Source organism: Nannobrachium achirus, assembly GCF_963921795.1.
Source record: "Nannobrachium achirus genome assembly, chromosome: 7".
NCBI lineage: Eukaryota > Metazoa > Chordata > Actinopteri > Myctophiformes > Myctophidae > Nannobrachium > Nannobrachium achirus.
The window spans coordinates 59943152-59969322 of record NC_137816.1 but is presented as its reverse complement, the minus strand read 5'-3'; the positions used below and the strand labels follow the sequence as shown (position 1 = coordinate 59969322).

Below are 26171 nucleotides of genomic sequence, written 5' to 3'. Positions count from 1 at the left end.
AACCTATTTGCCAAATATAGCAGATCTACAAGCTCTCAACAGCTTATAGATCTGCTATTTTTGTCTAAAGTTCTCCTCAAGATAGGGGTGTGAGGGTTAAAGTTGTTAATTAAAAAAATTATCCAATCACAGAGATTTGGCGGACCCCCTGTAGTAACTCTGGGGACCCCCTAGGGGTCCCGGACCCCCTGTTGAAGACCCCTGGTCTAAACAGTATCCCCCCAAAAAATCTATAATCTGCACATTGAAACTATGCACACAATGTCAGGACTACAAACGATCTGGCATCTGTCAATGTCATAGTTGGCTTACGTTGAGTTATCATAAATAAATAATTCATTTACTTAAGCTTTTACTTCGTGGGCCTCGCTTCCTTTTATGCTCCTCAGTGAGCCAGGTATAACAACATGTAATTTGTCTTGTTAATTCATCTATTGATTCCGCAAGCTCTGGCCTCTGGCAGCGATCCTTTGAGTCTGCATGTGAGTTTACAAGTGTTTGCACAGTCACGTCGTGTACTGGATAACCCTTGAGCAACTCCAATGTTTACAGCCATGTTTCTCATTTAATTATTACTGTCTGAACCAGGCCTGGAATTTCGTCATTTTAGGGGCAAGGCCACTTGGCCTTAGGTGTTATCCATTTTTTGAGGGCACAAAGGCCAAATGCCAGGTCAGGAAGGTCATCAAATAAAACATGATTTTAGTCCATTGAAAGAATTTGTTGAATTTAAGGGTTAGGGATGATAACCTAATCTGCAGTGAAATAGATGATATTTACAATCTGATATCCATGCTCAGCCCTGCACCAATCAAAGTCACTGGATGGTTTAAAGATGGGGACACGAGGGAGTTAAGATTTCAGAATCTCAACAAAAGACACTGGCGTCTACATGACAAGAAAGTAGGGGTGTAACGATATAGTAACTGTATAGAAATATCGTTTTTAACTTAAAAAATCGAAGTATATCGAAATGAAAACAGCTAAAATCGAATCGTATCGTTTTATTTTGTATCGTATCGAAATGGCAGTGCAAAGAATCGATTGTATCAATACTACCCACTTGTGCATTATATTTAGCATTTTCAAGAAGAAAAAATTAAAAGGAGGGGTTTAATTACTTTTCCTTTCCATATAGCTACACTGGACTATCGATAAATGTGTGTAATCTCTGGGTTCATGTCAAGGTGCCGGTTTGTCAATATACAATGTCCATGTATTTGGCAGATAATCACTGTGTTTACTTATTTATATCCATAATAATACATCTTTCCCTTAAAAACCTGCACTATCCACACCTTTCACACAGATTTAATGTCTTTGGTAAATAGTTACTATATCGATTTTAAACCATTGAATCGTATCGTATCGTATAACCATGAATGAACCAATATCGTCCATGTATCGTATCGTCAACCATGTATCGTGATATGTATCGAACCGCTATTAAAATGTATCGTTACACCCCTACAAGAAAGAGACGCCGGTGTCTACTGTCTACATATTGACAAGAAAGACAGAGGAGAAAGTGGTACAAGTCAGCTGGAGCCATAAGGCCTCAGCTCATGCCACTGGTCAAGGCCAAACTGAGGGGCAACGGCGGCCATGGCCTTCATGGCCTCCATGACATTCCTGCCCTGGTCTGAACACAACATCGTTCTGACACAATCAATGAGCTCAATATACCTGAGGTCAAAGAGTGGACACGTGGATTCGGAGCTGTGAGGAGCAGCGAAGCAGCCACATGCAGTGGTCTAATTCTCTTATTTGCCAAATGTAAGATATTTTAGCAAAGGATTCAACTCATGACAACATTATTTCCTAAAGAAACTCACTAAAAAGTAGAAACCATAATAGTATAGTGAGAAAACACACAAGAGGAGCACGTCTTTCTGACAGTTACTGTACAATTAAGTAAAAATCCAAAGAAGCTCTTTGGTGCGAAGAGTGACAAAATGCATAGCAAAAAAACTAAACAAAAAACAACAACAACAACAACAACAAGAAACAAAAGGCACTCACACTTGTGGAAAATGTAATTAAATTGTAAATGGTAAAATATTACCAAGCCTTTCTTAAAATGTGGCTACTGCATGACAGTTATAATGAAAGTCAGCAGGACTAAAGACAGAATGTGTGTGAGAACAAGGGAGAGGACAGTGGAACGGCGAGGATGCAAGGAGTAGAGCTGGCGAAGGAGTTTAAATACCTGGGGTCAACTATCCAAAGTAATGGGGAGTATGGAATAGAGTGCAGGCAGGGTGGAACGGATGGAGTAAAGAGTCAGAAGTGATTTGTGACAGAAGGGAGTGAGAGGGAAGATGTACAGTAAACGGTAGCTCTGGTCCATAACGTTAGTGGAGTTCTCCCTAACGCTATGTTCCTCTACCTCCGCATTTCTTGGCAAAACCGGAAAACCCTGCTGTCTGGTCCGAAAATATCAAAAACTGTTTCGCCCCTCACCAAACCAAAAGTATCAGTGGACAGTTGAAAGCTTACTCTACTTAGTGGACGTGGTCTGAGCCCCCCACTACATGCTTAAAATACATTTTTAGGGCAAAATGAAAAATATTCCACCGGATGGAGACTCCATTTCTTCTCGTTTTTCACTATTTGTCATCGCCATCACGGCGCCAACTCACTACTGCCGCACAGGTCAGAGGACCGAATTACACAGAGCATTGTCTCATTGGATGTTATTCAGCTCAGTGACGTTGGAAGCGTTGTTTCGTAAAAACAGTCTTCAACCAGGAATAGTGTCTCCATCCGGTAGAATATTTTTCATTTCGCCCTAGAAATGTATTTTAAGCATGTGGTGGGGGGCTCAGACCACGTCCACTAAGTAGAGTATGCTTTCAACTGTCCACTGATACCTTTGGTTTGGTGAGGGGTGAAACAGTTTTTGTTATTTTCGGACCAGACGGCGGGGTTTTCCGGTTTTGCCAAGGAATACGGAGGTAGAGGAACATAGCGTTAGGGAGAACTCCACTAACGTTATGGACCAGAGCTAAGTAAACGGCAGTAGAAGACGACACACGCACACACACGCACACTTACGTGTCTGTCTACAGTGGCTTACTGTAGCGGTCAGAGCACTAATTGAGGCTGAATTGCTTAGCGAGCTCCAGAGGCTTTTATAGAAGGTTGAGTCTTCGCAAATGAATACATAGCATTTGGAAAATCTCTCTCTCAATTTACTTTGAGAAGAAAATAATATCACATACACGCACATCGCACACACGTCTGTCGGACTCACTCGCACACTCACTCACTTACACACTCAGGGCAGTGCTATAACCAAATGGTTATACGGTGAAAGTAAATGTGCTTCCATGTGCACACTGACATGCACTTTCCTCTCCGGCCAACGCAGCAGTGACGGCTGGGTATGGGTGCCCTGCGGCTGGATAAAAGGCGCTTGAGTAGGCGGCTTTGGAGTGGCCAACCTCAATAAATGTGTGCATGCGATGTGTATATTATGTGAGCATGAGAGAGAGAGAGAGAGAGAGAGAGAGAGAGAGAGAGAGAGAGAGAGAGAGCGCGAGAGAGAGAGAGATTGAGCAGGGTATGATAAAGTCTAACCTGCCGTGCTTGAGGTATAGCAGTGCTTAACCGGGTGAAATATCTTTCTCTCTCATGAATTCTCTCTCGCACTCTCTCCCACAGTCACACGTGCAGAAGGTGAACACAGGCAGGCTTGTCTGTGGGGCAATATCTGACGTCTAAACAAAACTTTGTGCAAACACATCTGTACTTTTTCACAACATTCTGTACTTTCCGCTCATCCACATCTTGCGGCTCGTACTCTAACCCTTGTCGCACGGGAACCAAAAATCCTCCCGTTCTCCATGCACCTTCCTCGGCGTTGCAAACATACTCTCATAAAATCCCTCTCCAGCTATGTTTTTCCACATGAAGTCTACAATCAGCGAGCAGCGAGCACACTATTTTTCCACATGATCACATTTTTTAACGACAAAGTGAACAGAGCCATCCGTCTGTCGCGTTCATTTAACATGGTTGATGGCCACCCAGGGCGCCGCCATGCAGTGGCACCAGGGGTTCGTAAGGTGGGGGGTATTCAATTCTGTGAGCTCACGGCGCGGTGGAAATGCCAAGTCTGACTCAAACATTACTCGCTTGCAGCAAACATTTCCCTTTCACTTTTTCCCTCTAAGCACATGCACCATAATCAAATGGGTTTTCTGTCGTTGCTGCTGTTGTGAGAGAGACTGGAGTTGAAACTCTGTTCGGGGGTTAGCCAGCTACGCATCACCTCAACATCCTCAGAATGATCACTGGCAGCATCCTGTCAGGCTTGTTTTCCTTCACGCTTTGTCTTTGTTCCAACTGTTCTCTCACTCCCACGCGCCTGAGAGCATTCCTCTGCCATATTTTGCCTTTCAATCAAATACATAAATCGTCTCTCTCCATCGTTCTTCCACTCTCTCCTATTATGCATGGGAGAAGTACTATAGTTGCACACTATTTTTTATGTTTATCTTTGTTAGTGTTATGTTGTGTTATCACAGTTTTTCTCAACCTGTGGGTTGGGACCCCAAATCATTTTGGGGGGTCCCCAGATGATGAACTTAATGTGCAACATTGTTTTCTCACTCAACAGTAGGTGGTATGCACATTTCTAAGGTGACAATTTAAGGACTTTTTAATACCTCTAAAATGACAAATTAAACGTTGTCCAAATTGTCAAATATTAGAGGCAGAACGTGTGAAAATAGCCGATCTACATGCTCAAAACGCCTCGCAGCCGAACGCTGTACTTGCCGCTCTGCTGGCGCAAGTAACTAGACTGCACTCTGTCGAGGTGCCAACTTGCGCCTTGTTGATGGTGACGTCACCAATAATGCTGATCCCTCATTGGCTGTTGATGGTGACGTCACCAGGAATGCTGGTCCCTGATTGGCTACGGGTGTAAACACAAACAGATTCGCGACAGATACACAGAGCGCAGTAATTGTGCACTCTGCTGGTGCAGATAAAGACACACGCATACGATTCCAACAGAGGAAACTAGGTGTCAGCTTTACCCAGCTGAGGGCATATTTAGCATGCAAGGGAGCAATTAGGGCATACATGGGCAACTGGCGGCCCGGGGGCCACATGCGGCCCCCACCTTCACTTAATGCGGCCTCAGGTTAATACCAGAATACTGATATATTATTGATTTCAGCTGTTACAATTCCAAACATGACCTGCTTTAATTCTGTCAGTCTATATTAATAGCTTAATGACTAGTATAATAGTATGTCCAATGTATTTGTATTTAGGTTCATAAAGTTAACATGAGTATAACTAAACGAGTTTGAAATTAAATCAAAATGTTTGATTTCAGGATTCCAATAAAAAAGAAATAACAAAATATAATTCAGGATTCCAATTCAAAAGAAGAAAAAATAGCCGATCTACAAGCTCAAAACGCATCGCAGCGCGATGCGTTTTGAGCTTGTAGATCTGCTATTTTTTCTTCTTTTGTATGAGATACTAGAATGACAAAGTTGGACGTAGCAATATGCAATGTGGCCCTCTGGAGTGAAGGTGGAAATATAGTGGCCCTCGCCATCATCAAAGTTGCCCACCCCTGAATTAGGGGATAAGAATCCCACTCACAGACACGTCAACCCATGGCCGGGGAAAGGGATCAAACCATTGACCTTCAGACTCACAAGTCATGAACCAAGGCCTTGTTTCACTAACACTACTCTCTATATCAGTGGCTCACAAACCTTTTAGCTTGTGACCCAAAAGAGAAATGTTATGTCTCCCTGGGACCTGGCATGACGTATGCCTGTTCAAAGTTTTCATTTTCAAATAATTGCTATTGTTGCTGTAGTTGTTCCTTATGAGGAGACAAATAATGTGTAATGAAGTTTCATGGACGTAGGCCAAATGGGTTAATGAGAAAGGCCTATTCATGGGTTGCATTTGTAGTCCTACACCAGCCATGTTGAGGACCAACAAACACAGGTGTTCTGATTGGTGTAGAACGTTAGTTCTATGCCAATCAGACACATTGAAACACCTGTATTGGTCCTCAACATGTCCGTTTAGGACTACAAATGCAACCCATGAATTCAGTTAACAATGCTATAGCGCCACCCTTTGGCCAATGGCTGTCAATTTTACCAATGGCTGCTGATTATCCCTCATTGGCTGTTATTGATGACGTTGCCAGAAATGCTGGTCCCTGATTGGGCTACAGGCTTAAACACACACACCTACCTACCTACCTACTTACATACCTACATACGCAGCCAAACACAGTACTTGCACGCTCTGCTGGCGCAAGTAACAAATAAAAACCTTAAGCCAAAGAAATTGGGTCTAAATCTAAAAACATTTATCCAATAAAACACATCAAGAAGAGTTAAAAGTTATAAACTGAGAAACTTTCAGAGCACTAGACAAACACCAAGGTACCATCATCAAAGGCTCTACAGGCAACACTGGCTTCAGCCAATATCAAAGCACATGAGTCAACCACTAGAAAGAGATTGCAAAAATGTGAGGATAGGCACGAAAAAGACTCAGTTCTCAAAAACACTAATAAACAAATAAATAAATGCACAGCTTGCCTCAGCTCTCGAAAGAGAATATAAATGCACAGCTTGCCTCCACTCTCGAAAGAGAATATAAATACACAGCTTGCTACGTAATACCGGGGTGAAGAGCCGCAGCGCCGCGACGATGTGCTTTGGACAGACGAAGCCACGGTTTGAGTTCTTTCACAGCAATGGCAGGTTTCACATTGGGTGAAAACCCAAAAATGCCTTTGAACGAATGCCAACTATAAAGCATGTTTGTGAGAGCATTATAGTTTGGACTGCATCGCTCCCTCGAGACCTGGTCAGCTAGCCATTGTGCACGTGCGCGCGTGTGCGCCCACGTGTGTGTGTGTGTGTGTGTGTGTGTGTGTGTGTGTGTGTGTGTGTGTGTGTGTGTGTGCGTGTGTGTGCGTGTGTGTGTGTGGTAGACACAAACTCCAGCAAAAGCGATACACAAGCATGTTTAGAATACACCTACTCACAAGACATAGCACAAGATACACACGCGCACACACACCCCCAGGCGGATGGCACTTCCCACACATATTATTTGGCCAGTGATGACAACATCGTTTCTCCAGAGAGAGAGAGAGAGAGAGAGAGAGAGAGAGAGAGAGAGAGAGAGAGGGTTCTCTAGCACCGAGAGACTCGAAGAGGCTTTTAATTCCTGATTAAAACACTAAATATACTGAGACATACAAGGCACTTTGTTCTCCTTCCATCTATAATTCCACCTGCTGCTCACAATTCAATGTGCTTTATTGGCAAGAGAGTTGAACAATACTGCCAAGGCGAGAAGATAAACAACATATTTTTTTCATATTAAATCACTTTAGCTAGTTGTGTTGGTGACAGTATGTTTGTGCTTCAGGGATCTGTGACAGTCTGGCTTGCCGTTAATTTCTTAAGCGATAACTTCATACCATTGACTTTCACCGTTGACAAATTGTGTTCTAGTCGGTATCAAATATATCGTCGTTGTAGGGCAGAAACCTTGTATCTCCAAATTTCAAATGTGTATGCTTTTTTTTTAAAGAAATTAAAGCACTGCTTTATCATACAAGACTGTCGCACACAACTAGCCAAAATAGCAGATCGGCTATTTTCATTGGTTTAAATAATTTTTATCATGATCAATTCAAAACGAACAGTTTTGGACATACAAGGTTTCCACCCGACAACGATATTCTTCAGGGTTTTTTTCTTTTCTTTTTCTTTTTTTAATGAGTAAAACATATTTTTTTTAATGAAAGAATAGGAGTTAAAGAAGCAAAAGCTTATTTCTTACAAAGCCAAACTTTACATTTTCCACAAAATGAAGGCGTTATCCGTTAAATTTTTCAACTACAGGTCCAGGAGTTTACATTACACCATTTACATATTATTAGACATTTAATTGACACTCAATGACAATGAACAGCTAAGGGTTCAGTGTATGCTCAAGGACACTGACAGAACATAGACTGGGATCATTTCACCTTGCAGGTTCACGCTGCAGCTCCCTGCTATTTGGTTGCACATCACATTTATAATACTTTTTTTATGAATCTACATCATTGCAAAACAAACTTTATAGGTCACTGTCTCATTTCCATGCTTTATCCTATTATTGTTATCACTGTCTGAATATGCCCCCTAGAGGCTGAGCGATGACCCATTCTTAACTCATTTCCTGCTATCCCCGTCGAAACCGGAGATTTCCCGCTGTACCACTCTGCGATGCCTGTCGATCCCGGAAATTTAATTAGCTTTAATCATTATGAAACCGCCTCCTAACTGTATCCGGTCGTATTTCCGGTTTGGACCGGATCTAGGTTTCCATATCCGGTCTGAGGTCCAATCGTAGCTCCGGTCCCATAGGTTTTCCATTGTAAACAAAGGAAGGAACTGCACGGCCGTAGAATGGTCTTTTTTCACGCAGTTTTTTTTATTTGGTAGCTGTTTGATTCCTCTACCCGCCTGGCATAATGATCTGCGCACATATCGCCTGCTATGTGCGCGAACGTGCCCACGTGCTCTATGGTAACAAGCACAGCTGGCTGTTTCCAATGTTTTTTCATGTAAACACTGGCGGATAAGCAGGGGTTTTTTTTTATTCGAAAGCTGTCATCGAGTCTACACGTCTACTAGATGAGTCGCGCACAGATCGTGCATGTGCCCACGTTAAAAGGTAAGGACAATTTGGCAGGAAAACTGTTCAGCCTATATGTTTAAAATAGCAGCAAACGAGTTAACATTGACTGGTTGGGGCGCCTGGTGGCCTAGTGGACCAGGCTCATACCATATAGGCATCGCCATTTCGGCATCAATGCCTGTCGGCGTCGCCGGTTCGATTCCCGATCCGGACGACCTTTGCCGCATGTCACTCCCTGTCTCTCCCCCATTTCCTGTCAGTCGACTGTCCTATCCAATAAAGGCAAAAAGCCCAAAAACAAATCTTTAAAAAAAAAAAACATTGACTGGTTGAGTAGCACCGGCTGTCACCACTTTAGAACCTGTGTTTGAACGAGGGGCAGCAGAAAGAAGCGCCATTGGACCAGGTTTGCTGTCAGCTGATGTTGGTTTCTTCTTCACCTCCAGAGATCCGAGGCCTCCTCCACCTTTTAGTGTCCCTTAACGCGGGTGGGTGACATTTCATTGTGAAAATCAGACCTAATCAGATCCGCCTAAAGAACGTCATAGGAGCGCACACATTGAGCAGCAGGACAGAACCGCGGCATGCATACAGCAGTGTTTCCGCCTAAACAATGTGGAGCTCACACAGTGGGCAGTGGCATTGGGCAGCAGGACACCGGGTCCGACACACACACAGACAGACAACCACAGCACACACCAGACATCAGCACGTTAGCCCATGTTCTCATCATAGCAAGAGTGGTTTAAAAGGCTGTCAAAAAGGATTAAGAGTGGCAGCCGACCTGGCGTTTATGTAAATAGCCTACTGTGTAGTGCGTTACAAACACTGAGGACGGTGACTGCAGGGACGATGCGATGCCATTTAGAAGCACATCATACTGTACACACAGCTGTAGGCTATTTACCTTGCGGCATGTAATCACAGGTAGCGGGGCGGGCGACGAGTCAATTTCTTGACGGGCGGGGCGGATCTGGTTTAGATAAAGACGGGTAACAGGTGGGTCCACAGATCTGATTAATGACGGGCGAGGCGGGCACGGGTTGTCAAAATTGGACCTGTGCAGGACTCTAGTCCCACGTACCCGCTCAAAGTTAAAAGGTGACCGTTCCTTTTCGGTCGCTGCTCCAACACTGTGGAACAGCCAACCTCTACCTACATTAGGTCTGGAACCTCCTTGGATATTTTTAAAAGCAGACTCAAAATGCACCTGTTCTCCCTGGCCTTTTAAAAAAAAGAACTCCTGCCTTGGAGAAATGGCACGTCACTTTTTTTCTCCCAAATTTTTACCTCATGCTATTTGTCTTCCTGGACAAGAGAGGATTTGTATGATTTGACGCTTCTTTTTTTGGAGTTGTATGTTCTGTATTTAGTGTGGTTAACACACTGTAGTCCTGGGGAAACTTTATTTATTCCACTAGATAAACTTTATTTGTGAATCAGATGCAATTGGAAATTGATGGAAATCAGATGCAATTGGAAATTAATGGGAAAAAAAAACATTAGAGGAGTTGTGCTAGCGAGAATTGGTTGAGCAACTTGAGCTTCACATGACAGTTAGCTTGCTGCGGAATATAGTCACGTCAGCAACCACACTTGCAATTTCCAATTGCATCTTTCTAGTTGATGCTTTTTGTGTGTTTTAAACTTGTTCATGGAGATCCTAGATGCCACGTCTTTCCATCGGGTCCTGTCAGCCATTGCTGCTCCCAGTTCTTGGAATGCAAGTCCTGTGTCCCTGGAGATGGTGTCAGGATATGTATGAGGCCTGGTTCCTCTGGACGATTGGGGGAGCCGCCATAGCAGGATATCTGATATTACTTGATCCTTGGAACGGTAGCAGTGACCAGCAAAGATTGCTCTCCGATATGCTACGGTTGTTATTGGCAGCAGTTCACCATAGATCTGCTTTTTGGTTGGATGAGTTTTCCAGGAGATGTTTTTAACACACATGAGGAGTCTTGTAATGTGCCATCAAGCCGGTCTTGTAATTCCTTCTTCATAGTCCATGTTTCAGCATTGTATAGCAGGATGCTTTCAACACAGGCCCTGAAGAAATAGACCTTGGTGGAGGTTGAAATGCCGGACTGCCAGACTCTAAGGAGTTTGTTGCAGGCATTCCAAGCTTGTCCCTTTCTGGCAAGAAAGTATAAACTTTTCATGCTATACTGTACGTACAGTACTTTGGTCGGCCTTTGGTTCACCAGGGATCCCTAATGACATACATATATGGCCATAAAAGGGACAAGGACCCTATATGGGTATATCAGTTGGATCGGCGGTTTCACATACTGTGGCCGCGTAGTGGCCCGAACCTCTAGTACCAGTAAGACTCCCTAATCGGGAGATAAGCGACCGTAGGTGGCTTTGCAAGAATCGGCCTGATGGTGGCGCTAGAAGAGGGCCATGTGAGAAATGAGGGGTGGGGTCTGCACGGCGCCGAGGCGGACGAATAGGTACCGGCCCCGGTTCTCCCGGTCGCTCCTAGCCGGAGTTACGGCATTTTATGTGAGCTGCAGTGTAGGGGGTCCTCCACTGGGGGCACCACCACTTTTGCATCCGTTCTGGAGCACCAGGAGTCGGTGGTCCCCGGGAATTCCCCGTGAGCAGCCCTGTTGGGGTGGTCATTTGGTCATTTTTGCACATTTGGGGGTTTTTTTTACATCTGGGGGTCCCCCAGGGAGCTGGGGGTCCCTGTAGCTCCGGGGGTCCTTGGAGGTTGTAGTTTGGCAGGTAAGGAGTGTGTGTGCAAAATGTGGCATGGATGGGGGCAACGGTTGTGGAGATATGAGCAGGGGAAAAGTGTGACGTGTGATGTGTCACTCACGGAGGGACATTTTTTTTACACCTGGGGGTCCCCCAGGGACCTGGGGGTCCCTGGAGCTCCGGGGGTCCTTGGAGGTTGTAGTTTGGCAGGTAAGGAGTGTGTGTGCAAAATGTGGCATGGATGGGGGCAACGGTTGTGGAGATATGAGCAGGGCACTCACTCACTGACAGACAGACAGCCTGTGGAGGTTTTGGTAGTAAATGCGACCTACGGTCGCTATTAGTGTATTTTAATTGCAAATTTAGTCAGTAGTAACATTGGCAGCATAATGGAAACAGTTTATTTCCTTAATCATTTTGAGCAGTGCTCCTTGAAAGAGCTAAGCTCCAACATCTGGCTTTGTCTGGGCTCTAAAGCGTGGCCTACATCTGGCCTACATCTTGTCACAAAGTGCTCAAAGTTTGTTATAAGCCCAGGGTCACATTCTCCACGGGACACTTAATGAAATTAACTCACAAATAGCACCACTAACATCACACTAGGTGGGAAGTGAGTGGCAAAAAAGGTAGAATTTGGGGGTAATTTTTGCAAAATCTTTTGAAATAATAATTTAAAACAAAATCAGGAAACGACAATAATGGAATGTTTACTCGTGGCCCACAAAAATGGGTCTGCGACCCACAGTTCTGGGAAATAATGTTCTAGACCATTGGTTCTCAAACTTTTTCATGTCAAGGAAGGACCCCCAAATTAATTGCGACCGTAGGTCGCATTTACTACTAAAACCTCCAACGGCTGTCCGTCTCTCTGTCTGTCTGTCTGTCTGTGAGTCAGTCACACTTTTGCCCTGCTCATATCTCCACAACCGTTGCCCCCATCCATGCCAAATTTTGCACACACACTCCTTACCTGCCAAACTACAACCTCCAAGGACCCCCGGAGCTCCAGGGACCCCCAGGTCCCTGGGGGACCCCCAGGTGTAAAAAAAATGTCCCTCCGTGACGAGTCAGACATCACACGTCACACTTTTGCCCTGCTCATATCTCCACAACCGTTGCACCCATCCATGCCACATTTTGCACAAACACTCCTTACCTGGCAAACTACAACCTCCAAGGACCCCCGGAGCTCCAGGGACCCCAGGTCCCTCGGGGACCCCCAGGTGTAAAAAATGACCAAATGTGCAAAAATGACCAAATGACCACCCCAACGGGGCTGCTCACGGGGAATTCCTGGGGACCACCCACTCCTGGTGCTCCAGAACGGATGCAAAAGTGGTGGCGCCCCCAGTGGAGGACCCCTCCACTGCAGCTCACATAAAATGCCGTAACTCGGGCTAGGAGCGTCCGGGAGAGCCGAGGACGGTACCTATTCGTCCGCCAAGGCAACACGGAGACCCCACCCCTCATTTCTCACATGCCCCTCTTCTAGCGCCACCTTCAGGCCGATTTTTAAAACACATTTTTGGACACTGCTCCTACAGTTTTTGCCCTAAAATCACGCAAATCGCTACACAGTATGTCTACACTCATCCCATCAACATGAATTTGTCCCATATAGCGCCACCTTCAGGCCGATTTTTAAAAACACATTTTTGGACACTGCTCCTACAGATTTTGCCCTAAAATCACGAAAATCACTACACAGCATGTCTACACTCATCTCATCAACATGGATCAGGAAGATTTTTGAAAAACACATTTTTGCCCTATTTGTGGAGATAAGCGACCTACGGTCGCTTATCTCCCGATTAGGGAGTCTTACTGGTATGTATACTTGGTCGCAGACCACCTTCAGAAAACATTTTTGTGCCGGGACCCCCATACAAAATGTGTGATTTTAGCTGAGAATAGCCAATGTAGCCTAAAAGGGATAAACTGATTTTGATGCTAGATGTGACCCAACATAGCAGAGGGGCAGTCATTTCGGAAAGCACAACTTTAGACCAGCCCTGAAATTACTTTTTTTTTTTTTTAATGTGATAAAGCCACAAAAGCATTTCATAAATATCAGGCTACATTTCACTTAAACGCCAGAGCTTAACTATGCATGTAAATAAGACTTTTTTAAATTAATGTGAAGATAAACCTCACATTTTGCAGGATACATTTCATCTAAAAGGCTGAATTTCTCAGATCTAGTATTTCTGCATGGCATAACTCTATAAGCCATATCTACAAAACTGTTGGGTCAATCTTCACAACCAATATATCATTCTGTAGCTATGATTCTCAGCTTTCAAATGAAATGAAAAAATGAAAATGAAAAAAAAAAAATTCAATGACTAGCCCTCAGCTGTGTTCGGACACATAATATTAACCAATTTGGCTGAGGGCCCCCTCAAGGACCCCACCTTGAGAACAATTGTTCTAGACCATGTTGGTGAGCTCTGCCTCTGTCGAGTCCTCTTGAGTCCATTTCTGAATTGGTTTGCTGTCCCGCCGTTCCTGGAGCAGTTTGCAGTTCACTTTCCTCTTCTCCTCATCGACTGGATAGTAGTAGAATACAACCAAGCCGACCAAAATGAAGACGATGGGCACAGCAGAGACCAGCAGTTTCAGGGTTATATGAACCGCCTCGGGTTGTTGGTTGCAGCCTCGAGTAACGTAGCCCGCAAAATATAAGCACAGTGTGGAAATGCCCACAGAAATCCCAGAGCAGAACTTCCAGAGGAAGACGTACAGTGAGTAGAAGATGGGTTCGTGTCCGACGGATTCAGGGTTGTGCACCTCGAAATCATCGATCACATCAGGAAGCATCGACCATGGCAACAGTATGGCTGCGCCTATGCTCACTCCGACACCAAGGGAGAAGATGTAGGTGAGGGTCAGGTTGCTCTCCACGCATACTAACAGAATGGTGAAGGGAACAGCACAGAGGTTTCCAGCATAAAAGGCTGTCTTCTTACCGAACCTGGTCAGGAACCATTGCCAGAAGGGGACGCTCAAGACAGCGGCGATCATGGTGACCAGTAGAATGGTCTGGAAGTCATTTCTGAAGCCCAGTGTGTAGGAGCAGAATACGGCAAAGTTCCCCTCCAGGAGGTAGAAAGCCATTGCTGAGAGGAGAACGCCCATGTTCAGTATGGCAAAGGGTTTATACCCCATAACCATCCTTATTGTTTGGAAGAAAGACATGGGCTCTGGCTGGGCACGGCGCAATTCATCTCTCTCTTTCACTCCAAAGAAGAGAACAGTGGCGCCGAAAATGTAGATGGCACTCATGGCACACGAGGCCATCATGTAGGCAACCTTTGTGTCCTTAAGGGAGCCAGGAGAATCGGCAGCATTGGCGGCAAGCGGGGAGGTAGAATTGTCGATGTCATCGATGCACGGTGCGCTGGCCATACCCACTATCTGCCCCTGGACAGCTGTACCGATCAACATGGCCAGAACCTCCACAGTCATCCTGTAAGCGCTGCACGAGTCCCTCTCCTTCTGCTCTGAGCTGATGAACATGGTCAGGGTAGAGTAAGGCACATGGAAGCAGGTCTGTAGCGTCTCAAAGAGGCAGTAGAACACCAGGTACCAGGCGATCTTGCCGTGATCCGCAAAAGGGGGAACGTACCACAAGAGGGAATATGCCAGCACAGCGAATGGCGTAGACAGCACGATCCATGGCAGCATGCGGCCAAACCGCGTCCACGGGCTGCGGGACACGACAAAGCCCACGGTGGGGTCCGTTATTGCGTCCCACGCTCTGCCTACGAAGACGACTATGGAAGCGTAGAGGGGGTTCAGCTCCGCCACGTCCAGTAGGTAGATCTGCAGGAAGAAGCCCAGGGCAGTGTCTGTGATCTTGAAGGGCACTGAGCCAATGGCAAAGCACAGTTTATTGCATATCGACAAGTTGTTCTTCGGCTCACGCTTCCCGTCGGCCTCAGTGCCATTGCCTGAGTTGGTGCCATCTGAGCTGGTCGCCTGTTTATTCAATGAACTCATTCTCTATCCACGTCTGTCCTCTCTGCTGCTGTCTTTCTCTAGTTGTAGACCAACGTCTGGAGGTGTTCCGCACAACAACACCTTATAGATGGACCGAGTGTGACGTCACACACACAGCGCAAACGTTTGCCTACGTCAGTGTTTCCCAAACAATTGGTCAGAACCCATTTATCGGTCACGGACCCGCTTTTAATGGGTCACAAGTAAAGTCTCCAAAAATAGTTTTGAAAAGGAACAGATTTCAGAAGTTTTCCATACATAAAATAAAATAAAGCTTTTAAGAAATTGTGAAAATACAAGCGAGGCATACTCATGATTAGACCCTGACTGCTTTGTCCGTGTGTCCAAAGTTTGTTGTATGCCCGGGGTAAATTATTAGCGGGACGCAAAGCTTGGGCGCACAAAGCGCCCAAAGTTTGTTATACGCTCAGGGTCACATTGGCCAAGCTTCGTGGGGCGCTTAATGAAACTAGAAATGCAGTTCCTGCAGAAACTGCGAGGGTTTGCTGAAAACATACCCAAAGTACAGTATATATTATGTACTTTAGAAAAGGTACACATCCCTCCTCAAGAGAGTAAGAGAGAGTAAGCACAGCAGTACACATGGCCATGCTGATATAACTTATGGGGGGGGGGGAAGCTTAACCAATCCTTAAGCTCGCACCACCCCTCCATTGAACTCAATGGACTCTGGTTTTGGGATTACAGAAAAGGTTACCAAAAAGGTTACAGAAGAAGTCCATTGAACTCAATGGACTTTTGGGGTTTTGGGTTTAAAAAAAAGCATAACAAATTCTAGCGAGAAAAATACAACCACATATAACTGTGTAAAGCTGAACGAGTTGAAGTTTGAACGAAATGTGTTGCTCAAAAACTGTGGAACTCGTAAGGGTGCCAAAAAGTCTGGCTGAGGACAACTATATCGTGGTCGCTAAAGCGAGCCCACAACAACAATAACATTAACTAGCTACCTAACAAATAGGACCACTCACTTCACACTAGGTGTGATTTTTCATGTATTCACTCACATAACTCGAATAAATCATTTTGACAGCCCAGCACACTATATATATATATATATATATATATATATATAGTCAGTATATACACATACAGGGTGAAATTGACCAGAGCTATTTTTGCCCATCTGTCAAATGGGATCCATCCACTCACCACCACCCCTCTTCATCTATCCACTATCGCACCCCTTCTCCCTCTCCATCCATCCATTCCCCCCACCTCTCTCTCTCTCTCTCTCTCTCTCTCTCTCTCTCTCTCTCTCTCTCTCTCTCTCTCTCTCTCTCTCTCTCTCTCTCTCTCTCTCTCTCTCTCTCTCTCGCTCTCTCGCTCTCTCACCTATGGCCATGAAGTCCTCGTGGTCCCAGGCTTGCAGTTGAGCTAAGGGGCCACTATACAGTAGAAGGCCATCTGCCACCTCGGTGATGAACTCCAGGGACACGTGGCTCTCGAAGCAGGGCATCATGGGCGGAAACCAGGCATAGCCGTTGCCGTGGAAACTGTGCTTGGTCTGCTGGCACTCGGGTCCCTCGAACGGTGCCGGGCACTGGCATCTAGGGACAACCATGGAGCCAAAACATATGAATAAGTTATCACACAGAATAGTTTAATGTTATTTTACGACTTCTTTATTTACTCGGTTCTGGCCCTTAAATTTCAGGCCTCATTTAACTCCCTCTGAAGCTGTGGAAAAACGCAGCTAAACACTGTGAAATACACGCGGCGCCGATTCGCTCACGCACGCACGCAGGCAAGCACACACACAGCATACAGTATGCACAACAGACACACGCGCGTGTTCTTCATCGACATGCAAATCAACTAATTTAGTACAAGCTCCCGCTTTTTTCCCCCATTTTCTCTTCCTTAATTTCCGTGCTCGCCATAACGTTCTCTCTCTCTCCCTCCCTCCCTCCTCCCTCCCTCCCTCCCTCTCTCTCCCTCCCTCTCTCTCTCTCAATCTATTTGTTTTCTCATCTCAGACGGGTGTTCAGCCATCCTTCTCCAGCAACCCTCCAGCCATCTCTCTCTCTCTCTCTCTGATGCAGATGTTCTCATTAGCGACGGTACCGTGGGGGGAAAACACCTCGTCACTGGAAACACAATCCTCTTCTATCCCATTAAGACCAGGAATTATTTTATACTTTGAAAAATAGCAGATATACAAGCTCACAGCGTGGCACCGAGTGCCGTGCTGCGAGCTTGTAGATCTGTCGTAATTCTTTTTGCAAATCTTTGAATATATGTATTTTTAAAGTGAACATGTGTTAACTCAAATGTTGCTTCTGGGGAATCCCTGGAACGAAATATTTTGAGATGGGGGTCCGTGGCCATATACAAATCATTTTGGGGGGGGTCCTTGACATGAAAACGTTTGAGCACCACTGACATAGAAACATGGGTTTAAAAAAAAATTAGAAAGGATTTAGAGGAAATTTATAGAAGACTTGCACACACGATTCTTCAAAAATAGCAGATCTACAAGCTCGCAGCGCGCTGTGAGCTTGTATATCTGCTATTTTTCAATAGTTAAAGCCTGAAATAATGGTTGAAGTAATGATGCGTGATAACGCGTTCCCGGTCTCACTGAGCTATCTCAGTGCTCACACACACACTCTCTCTGCACTTCACCTCTCACTTCCTCCACCGACAATCACCCCCCTGACGTGACCACCGACTCGGCACTCTTTGAAACAGCTCCTCTTGTTTCCCGAATACGCCTCCCTTCTTCTCTTGCTCCTTCTTCCTTCTTCTCATTGTTTGACTGCGGGCGGGTGTGTGTGCATGCGTACTGTTTGGTGCAACCTCTATACCCGATGTCCTCTCACTGGGACCCATTGTATTCTTTTGACAGAATACACCATTCCCTTTGATTCAAACTTCCTCTGTTCCTCAAACCCAGCCACCTCCTCCTCCCCGTCCCAGCTTCTGCCCTCTGCTTCCACATTCCTCCGTTCGTTAGACATTTGCTTGCGAGGGCTTTCTTTCCTCCGACGTGCTTTGTGCGCGTGGCGTACAAAGCCAACGCTCCTGTCATAGACACAGACACACACCCCCTCAGCCTCTTCACATCGTGGTACTCGCTCGATGCACAGCAACAATTCTCTCACCGCCACCCTCTGCGCCCGCTCTTGTCACTGAAAATCCTGAATGCACACTTTTACATGATCCAAACATATTGTCGTTGTCGGGTGGAAACCTTGTATGTCCAAAACCGTTTGTTTTGTATTTATCATTCTAAAAATTATTTAAACTAGTGAAAACAGCCGATCTACAAGCACACAACGCCTCGCACTTTCACTACTTTTTTGCAACGGACTTGTATGGTGAAGCAGGGCTTTACGTTGCGAAAAAATGTACAAATTTGAAATTTGGAGATCCGAGGTTTCTGCCCGACAGTGACGATATGCACACACACAGAAAGAGTCTCACTTCTAGGCAATGCCACTCCGGCGAGGCCATTCCGACGCTCTCTGCGGTTACGATAATGAGTTTTTCATCGGCACGTTTTTTTCATCCAAACCCCAAGCTCTCTCGAACCGGTTATTTCTCTCACTTCATCCCAGTCATGGTACTGCCCCCGTCTCTCTCACACACACGCACGCACGCACGCACACACACACACACACACACACACACACACACACACACACACACACACACACACACACACACACACACACACACACACACACACACACACACACACACACACACACACACACACACACGTGCACGTACATACACACGAACGCGGATTTACACGAGCACGCGTGTGCATGCACAGATCTGATCTGTGTGCTGCAGTCAGCTCATTGTTCATATCCCAGCCTTCCCTTGCTACAGTATTTCTCTACCCACATCCAGGAATGAAAGAGGACACATCCGGGGACACACACACACACACACACACACACACACACACACACACACACACACACACACACACACACACACACACACACACACACACACACACACACACACACACACACACACACACAAACACCAGCTCTCATTTTTATTACAGTTCCCCTCAGACCATATTTAGCACTCTCGCTGCATGTGTGTAGCCTATGTGTAGGTTTGTGACACAAGTAGCAGAACCAATGACAGCATGCTCCTCCGTTACAGTATTTGCATGGCTGTCAGGTACTGTAGGAGACTGCTATAATTACTGATACCAGACTTTGTGTGCGTATGTGCGTGGGTGCATGTGTGCATTTGCTCATCTATAGCATTTTATGTGATATTGTTCTGTGTTTATGAGAGAGTGTTTGCGCATAATTGTAAAAAAAGAAATGCAAATAAGAAACTAATGAGAAAACACAGTCATCAAGATTGTGTGATACAATGTACATATGTGCGCGTGTGGATGAGTCACATGCGTGCATGCAGTCACAGCATCCTAATTCTCAAAGAAAATAAGGAATAGTTTTTTTTTTAAATAAGAGCCAAGCCCTGCAATCCTCTTTAGGCAGCTTTGTTTGCTCATTCCCTGTCTGGGGGGAATTGTATTTGTTAGCGCTGCCACAGGATGCCTAATCTCCAAATCCCATTATTAATCTCACTTGATTGTATCTGCATGTCCTTCTTTTAATCTCTGACTGAGTGTGAGAATGAGAGAGTGTGGTGTGTGTGTGTGTGTGTGTGTGTGTGTGTGTGTGTGTGTGTGTGTGTGTGTGTGTGTGTGTGTGTGTGTGTGTGTGTGTGTGTGTGTGTGTGTGTGTGTGTGTGCGTGCGTGGTATTTAAAATACAGCAGAAGGTACAGTATGTTCGAACCTCAGTGTGCGTTCTAAATAGTGGCTATCTACACAGTACAATCTATTGTTAATTTAACTCTTCCGAGTTACATTACAGGATTTTATTGTGTGTAGTTCAACCAGTAAGACGCCCTGGCGAGAAGCAACCTGGGCACGTGCACATGGGCGCGTCTACGCATCCGCCTGGGTGACAGCAGACTGCTGGGCTGAACGCTGGTTTAAGTTGGACAAAATGTGGCCACATTTTCCCAGATATGGAGATGACTGACATCTGACATCATATCTAGAGATGTTTCACGTCATAGACCAAACGAGACTGTAACAATATGTCCATATATGGGCATTCACAGATATAGGCTTAAAGTTATACCATGTAACTTTCTTTATAAAACATATCTTAAAATTGTCCTAACTATTAAATCGCTAAAGTTTTAGAACCCCCACTCCGTTAATTTCAGCCCCAAAAGCCTTTTCTTTATATGTTTTCTACTTAGCCGTGACAGGGGCGGGATTTCCCGGCAAAATTACGTCATCTGCATCATCTGTATACGTTGTGTATACGTTGGCCAATCACATCGCGGATCATACACACATGATACACTACCGGCCAATCACAGCGTATCTGCCGTCTCTTCAGGAAGTAGCCTCCCTCAGCTACAGTGTTTACGATGGTGAAGGATTCTTAACCTCTTAACACATTCCCCGCCATTTAACAATACCTTCGTACTCTATGGTGCCTCTGGTCTCCATAGACTTCCATGTAATTCATAGTGCACGGATCATGCACACCCATGCCTAGATAATGCACCACGTGTGTCCACATTGCTCACAGCTTTCAAACAAAAAAATCCGAATGGAAATCCGTTCAGGCATTCATGAGATACAAGCCATTATGTTTTCCTAAAATGTAAACAAAGATGGCTGCCATGTTTGATAGATGGGGTTGCTATGGGGGTTAAACATGCAATTTCGCGATTTCTATCATGCCTACTACATTTTTTGGGGTACAAAAAAAATTTTGAAAAATTTTTTTTTTTGAAAAAGATTTTTTTTTTTTTTTTTCAAAATGGCGGAAATTCTCGGGACTATCGGGCCTGGCAGGGAAAGACATTAAAATAATCTCGGGACTATCGGGCCTGGCATGCAATGAGTTAATCCCCAATTCCTGGCCAGAAAATTACATTCTACCCCTCCACGGATTCGTATCGGTTGCGGTGGTTTGCGGCGCCGCTCCGGTGCTCCGCGACGACTCCGGGCGAAAAACGTCCGAAAAAAGCAATACCGCTACTGACCACTAGTTTAGCAACTTACACAGTATAGCTTAGATATTGATGACATCAGGAATCACCATATATGGGCATAAAGGGGACAAGGATGAAATTAATTTGAAAGTGTGACTATTGATGACATCAGGGATCTCCATATATGGGCAAAAAGGGATTGTATGATGTCAGACGTCATAGACGTCACAGGTCTATGATGTCAGACAAGGGAATTCATTTGCAACATCATTGTGATGTCAGAACAGATTAGCTATATCCTTCTGCTGAGTTGGATGAGGTGTCACGCACTGTGACGCACACACAGGATCCGGAGGCTTTTTATAGTAAATGTGACAATAACTTCAGATATTGCTGTTCATGTTCAAGACTCATTCACCATTTGCAGGTGTCCAGAACTACCTTGTGTTTGCCTTGTGGACTGTAAATCACTCTGGATTAAGAATGTCTGCTAAATGCCTAAATTGTACAGTATTGTTCAGGCCAGCTGAAACACTGTCAACCCATCAAATTATCTATTCAATGGTTCCCAGGATGAGGACAGAGCAATAACTTCTCTGCTGGGTCAATGACTCTTACTATAAATTCCGCCATTTTAAGAAATTCCCAAAAAGTGATGCATAGAATGCCTTGAGAATCCAATCCCTGTTGTAAAAAAAAGAAGCAAAAAAGCAGTGAGCTGGATTCTAAATGTAAGATTCAAATTATTGTTCAAATAAATCAAATGTAGCTCCATTTTGTTTTTATATAGGGTTGTGTCTTATCTTACAAGCAACAATCACCTGCTAAATTGGACTGAATTGGGGGTTAGATCAACAAAAAATGATTTCAGAGCGCGACACAGCTGCGGCTCACCGCTCCAAGAGATGGGTCAAATATGGAGAACAAATCTCACATACAGCAATGCCTGTGACAAATAGTAAGCCTTTAAAATACCTGTTGTTCTTTTGACACAGTATCTGTACATCTTTGTCTTAAATGCTTATATTCCATTGATTATTCATTCAAATACTAATGATTGCAAACATTAAACGTTTTAAAACAGTTTAACAATCATCCAAATAAAGAATAAGTGGGCAGAGAATACAGTATATATATCAACAGACACTGACTTACATATAGGCTCAGTCTGACCTGACAATCCCCTTAACAGGCTCACCTCCCTTTTCTGGTAGAATGGATAGAGATTTAAATTCCTTGGTATGGATGGAGAGAGAGAGAGAGAGAGAGAGAGAGAGAGAGAGAGAGAGGGGGGGGGGGGGGGGGGTAGTTGTGTAAGTGTGTGAACCATATGTGAAGTTGGCTGTGTCAGTGCGCTGTGCGCGAGAGATTTGAAATGACCAGGGAAGGTACAATGCAGTCTACAACAGCTGACATGAGGGAGAGAGAGAATACGTATAGGAGGGCTTGGAGACACTGACTCATTGGCAGATTTGTGGCCATTCTGAAAGCCTGTGTGTCTTTGTTGGGTATGTGTGTGCACTGTGCACTGCAGACACACAGGTAATGTGCTTACAGAGCATTGAAAACAGCCTGGGAACACACATGCAGATTTCCGAGTCGAGCACACTATTACTCAAAGCATACTATACCAACCTTGTCACAAGGACAGAAAAGAAAATACACTTTTGTCTTACTCTGCACCAGTTGCCTCTCTTCCGTCAGGTTCTATTTGTAAGGGGTCAATTTGTTTGGGACTCCCATAAAGGAACCCCTGGAATCCACTTTGAAAACCACTGCCCCAAAATAATCATTATTTGAGCCCTGATAAGCACTGGAGTTGGGGCATTATATTTAGCTAAATGTTGTGAAAATAGCTGATCTACAAGCTCACAAGTCACAACGCCTTGCAACAATCAAATATTTTAACTATTTTGCCACTTTTTTCAAATTATTTGACAATGTGGCCAGTATTTGACCAGATTTTATTATTATAGTTTGTTGATTGCTTTTAGTGGACTTTTGATGGACTTTTTCTTTTCCTAAACCCTTAACCTGTCACTTCACTGTCACCTGGAAGGGGACCCCCCAAAAAATCATGTGGGGACCCCCCTGGGGGTCCGGCCCACAGGTTGAGAACCACTGTACTGTATTAGAGAAGCAACATGTGATTCAGGGATTATGTTTAGCTTGATTACAGGCAGTCGCTGCATCCAGCCGGCCAGGCAGCCTCAAATCCTGCCCTTTTCACGCTCTGCTTTTAATTAAAAAAAAAAAAAAAGTTGAGAAGAAAAAATAACAAGAAAGCTTAGCGGAGCAGTCTGTGACGAGAAAGCACATTCATATACTTGGACCTACTGCTAAGAGGCTGCACAGGGGTGTGTGTGTGTGTGTGTGTGTGTGTGTGTGTGTGTGTGTGTGTGTGTGTGTGTGTGTGTGTGTGTGTGTGTGTGTGTGTGTGTGTGCGCATGTAAAATTATTCAAACATCTTAGGATATTAATACAAGTACCAGCTGCTGCTGCGTTTTCAGGTGTCTGTGTGTGTGTGTGTGTGTGTGTGTGTGTGTGTGTGTGTGTGTGTGTGTGTGTGTGTGCGTGCGTGCGTGCGTGCGTGCGTGCGTGCGTGCGTGCGTGCGTGCGTGCGTGCGTGCGTGCGTGCGTGCGTGTGTGTGCACGAGTGTGTGCATCTGTGGGTGTGAGGTACCTATCTACTGACGGGGAGTGGAACATTTCAAAATGCATGTGAGGAGCCCCACTGGGAGTTGAGCCTTCGTCCTACTCCTCCCGCCCAACACTCTCAGCTGACAGGTGTCAGTATCACTCAAGGTGGCTGTCTGTGGATAATATCTCGATATTATAACCCTTCCTGAGTCACAGCTAAATTATCAACTGCTAAAGTCACCCTCCCCCATTGAAAATGTGCATTTTAGATGCATATCTTGGTTTATACATTGATTAATGTTGATTTGCTATCAGGCTCAGTGTGACAGCAGTATGTTACAAATAATGGTTCTCAAAGTTGGGTCAGCAACCATGTCCTAACCTTTATTCATTGCTTTAATTTTCACTACAAATGGTAAATGGTGCATTTATCCAAGGCACTTTACAGAGATTGTGCATCACCCATTCACACACACATTCATACACCGATGGCAGAGGAAACCATGCAAGTCACAGCCTTCGGGAACCCTCCATGTTCTAATGACTTGTTTCTCTACCCCTGAACTACTGCCGCCCCTACAAGCTATTCAAATAAAATAATGTAGCTGTGAGATGGAGGATGAGTGATTTAAGAAGTCACACCAGGCCTGAGTCAAACTACAGTATAACTGGACTCAGAGAAGCCAGGTCACAGGTGTGACTGCGGCTGCGCTTCTGTTGTGCATCAAGGAAATCGAGGCGTATGTGATCCTGTATGGCTACTGGTGAAAATAAAGCGAACTTTGTTATCTCGAAACCTTGGCTGTCATCTGTCCAACTTCCAAGCCTTTCACAGTAGCATACAATGATTTAAACGTGGCATAATGCATTTGGGATCATGTTATAGATCAGGGGTTTTAAACCAGTTGTCCTTGAAGGGATTCCAGGTGGTCCCTTGCTACTATATGGAGTTGCTAACCAAATGAACCCTTATAGATCTTTAACTCTTGAGAGGGTATAAAATGAAACCAAATGGACCCTTTTTTACGCTCTCAAGAGTGACATTATTGTTAAAAATCTGCATTAGTTAATTTATAAAGTCTACACAATTAGAGAAAGTAGAAGAATTGTTATTTTGACATGGTATGGTACCACATCAAATCAGCATGGAATTGTGGACAAAACTATTCTTATTATCTAAGTTTTGGGTCTGAGAGGAAAAATCTCATCAAACGGTGGTCCGTGGCTCAAATGCAGAATAAATAATGGTCCTTGATATGAAAGAGCTTGAAAACCACTGTTATATACAGTATATATACTGTAGATGGCTGACATCGCAGGCTGGCCACATGAAGTCTGAAGACTGCATTGGAACCAGACCATTTCCACATAGATAACGAGACCATAATTAGAATTTTCAGTAAACAACCATAGTGTTATAGTGTCAGGGGCGGACTTGGGCAAACATCTGCGCTCCAATCCTACAACAAACAATATAGCTGTCGAGATATCAGGAAATGGTATCGCTGATTGGTTAAACAGAGTGTTATTATTGCACATTTCAATTGCAATGGTACAAAAGAAAACAACAACCAGCAGTTCCAATCCATCCTCTTATCCCACTATGCCATCTTAGCATTAATGGTATAACCTAAAACTAAATCAACTGTATCCTACTCCAGACATGGTGATTTTAAATTAGTTAAATGAAATTAACTCATAGATATTTCAGAAGGTCAATTCCAAATGTCATAATTGTCATCAAATATTTATATATTAAAGAGGTGGTGCCATAGTTTTGTACTTTTTCTGTTTTGCATGTGTCTATGGAGTTAAAATTACTCCCAGGTGTGGTTATAATATGTAAATATGTCTTCCCTGTGTATTTTTGGTTTCTTCCTGAAAGCTGAAAGCCTCTGAGTCAAAAGCCCCAATATATATAAAGCCCCAATATATACAGATAGAACCGGTTCCGGATCCCAACCCTAATACCCATATATGGACTTTTACATAGGTGATATAACCAACCCATAGACTGTAAAAATGTGTACACACACGTCTACACAGACACGGACAAGCTGTGACATTTCTCATCGTAAAGAGAATTACTAGTAAGACGCCTAG

At 44.5% G+C, this 26171-nt stretch overlaps 2 protein-coding genes across 2 annotated transcripts in view; both read right to left on the bottom strand.

Annotated features, from left to right (window-relative positions):
* LOC308288878 (neural-cadherin) overlaps positions 1-26171 on the bottom strand; it is a gene marked incomplete at both ends in the record, with an annotated part of 433302 nt that overhangs the window by 99317 nt on the left and 307814 nt on the right. The window contains one exon of the mRNA XM_080730353.1: positions 16762-16976. Coding sequence (XP_080586479.1) covers positions 16762-16976 — 215 coding nt within the window. The remainder of the gene's footprint in view (positions 1-16761; positions 16977-26171) is intronic.
* LOC308288042 (sodium-dependent lysophosphatidylcholine symporter 1-B-like) lies at positions 13834-15405 on the bottom strand (the record flags this gene model as incomplete). Its single annotated transcript, XM_080729386.1, has 1 exon — positions 13834-15405. The coding sequence occupies one exon, from the start codon at positions 15403-15405 to the stop codon at positions 13834-13836; it is 1572 nt and encodes a 523-aa protein (XP_080585512.1).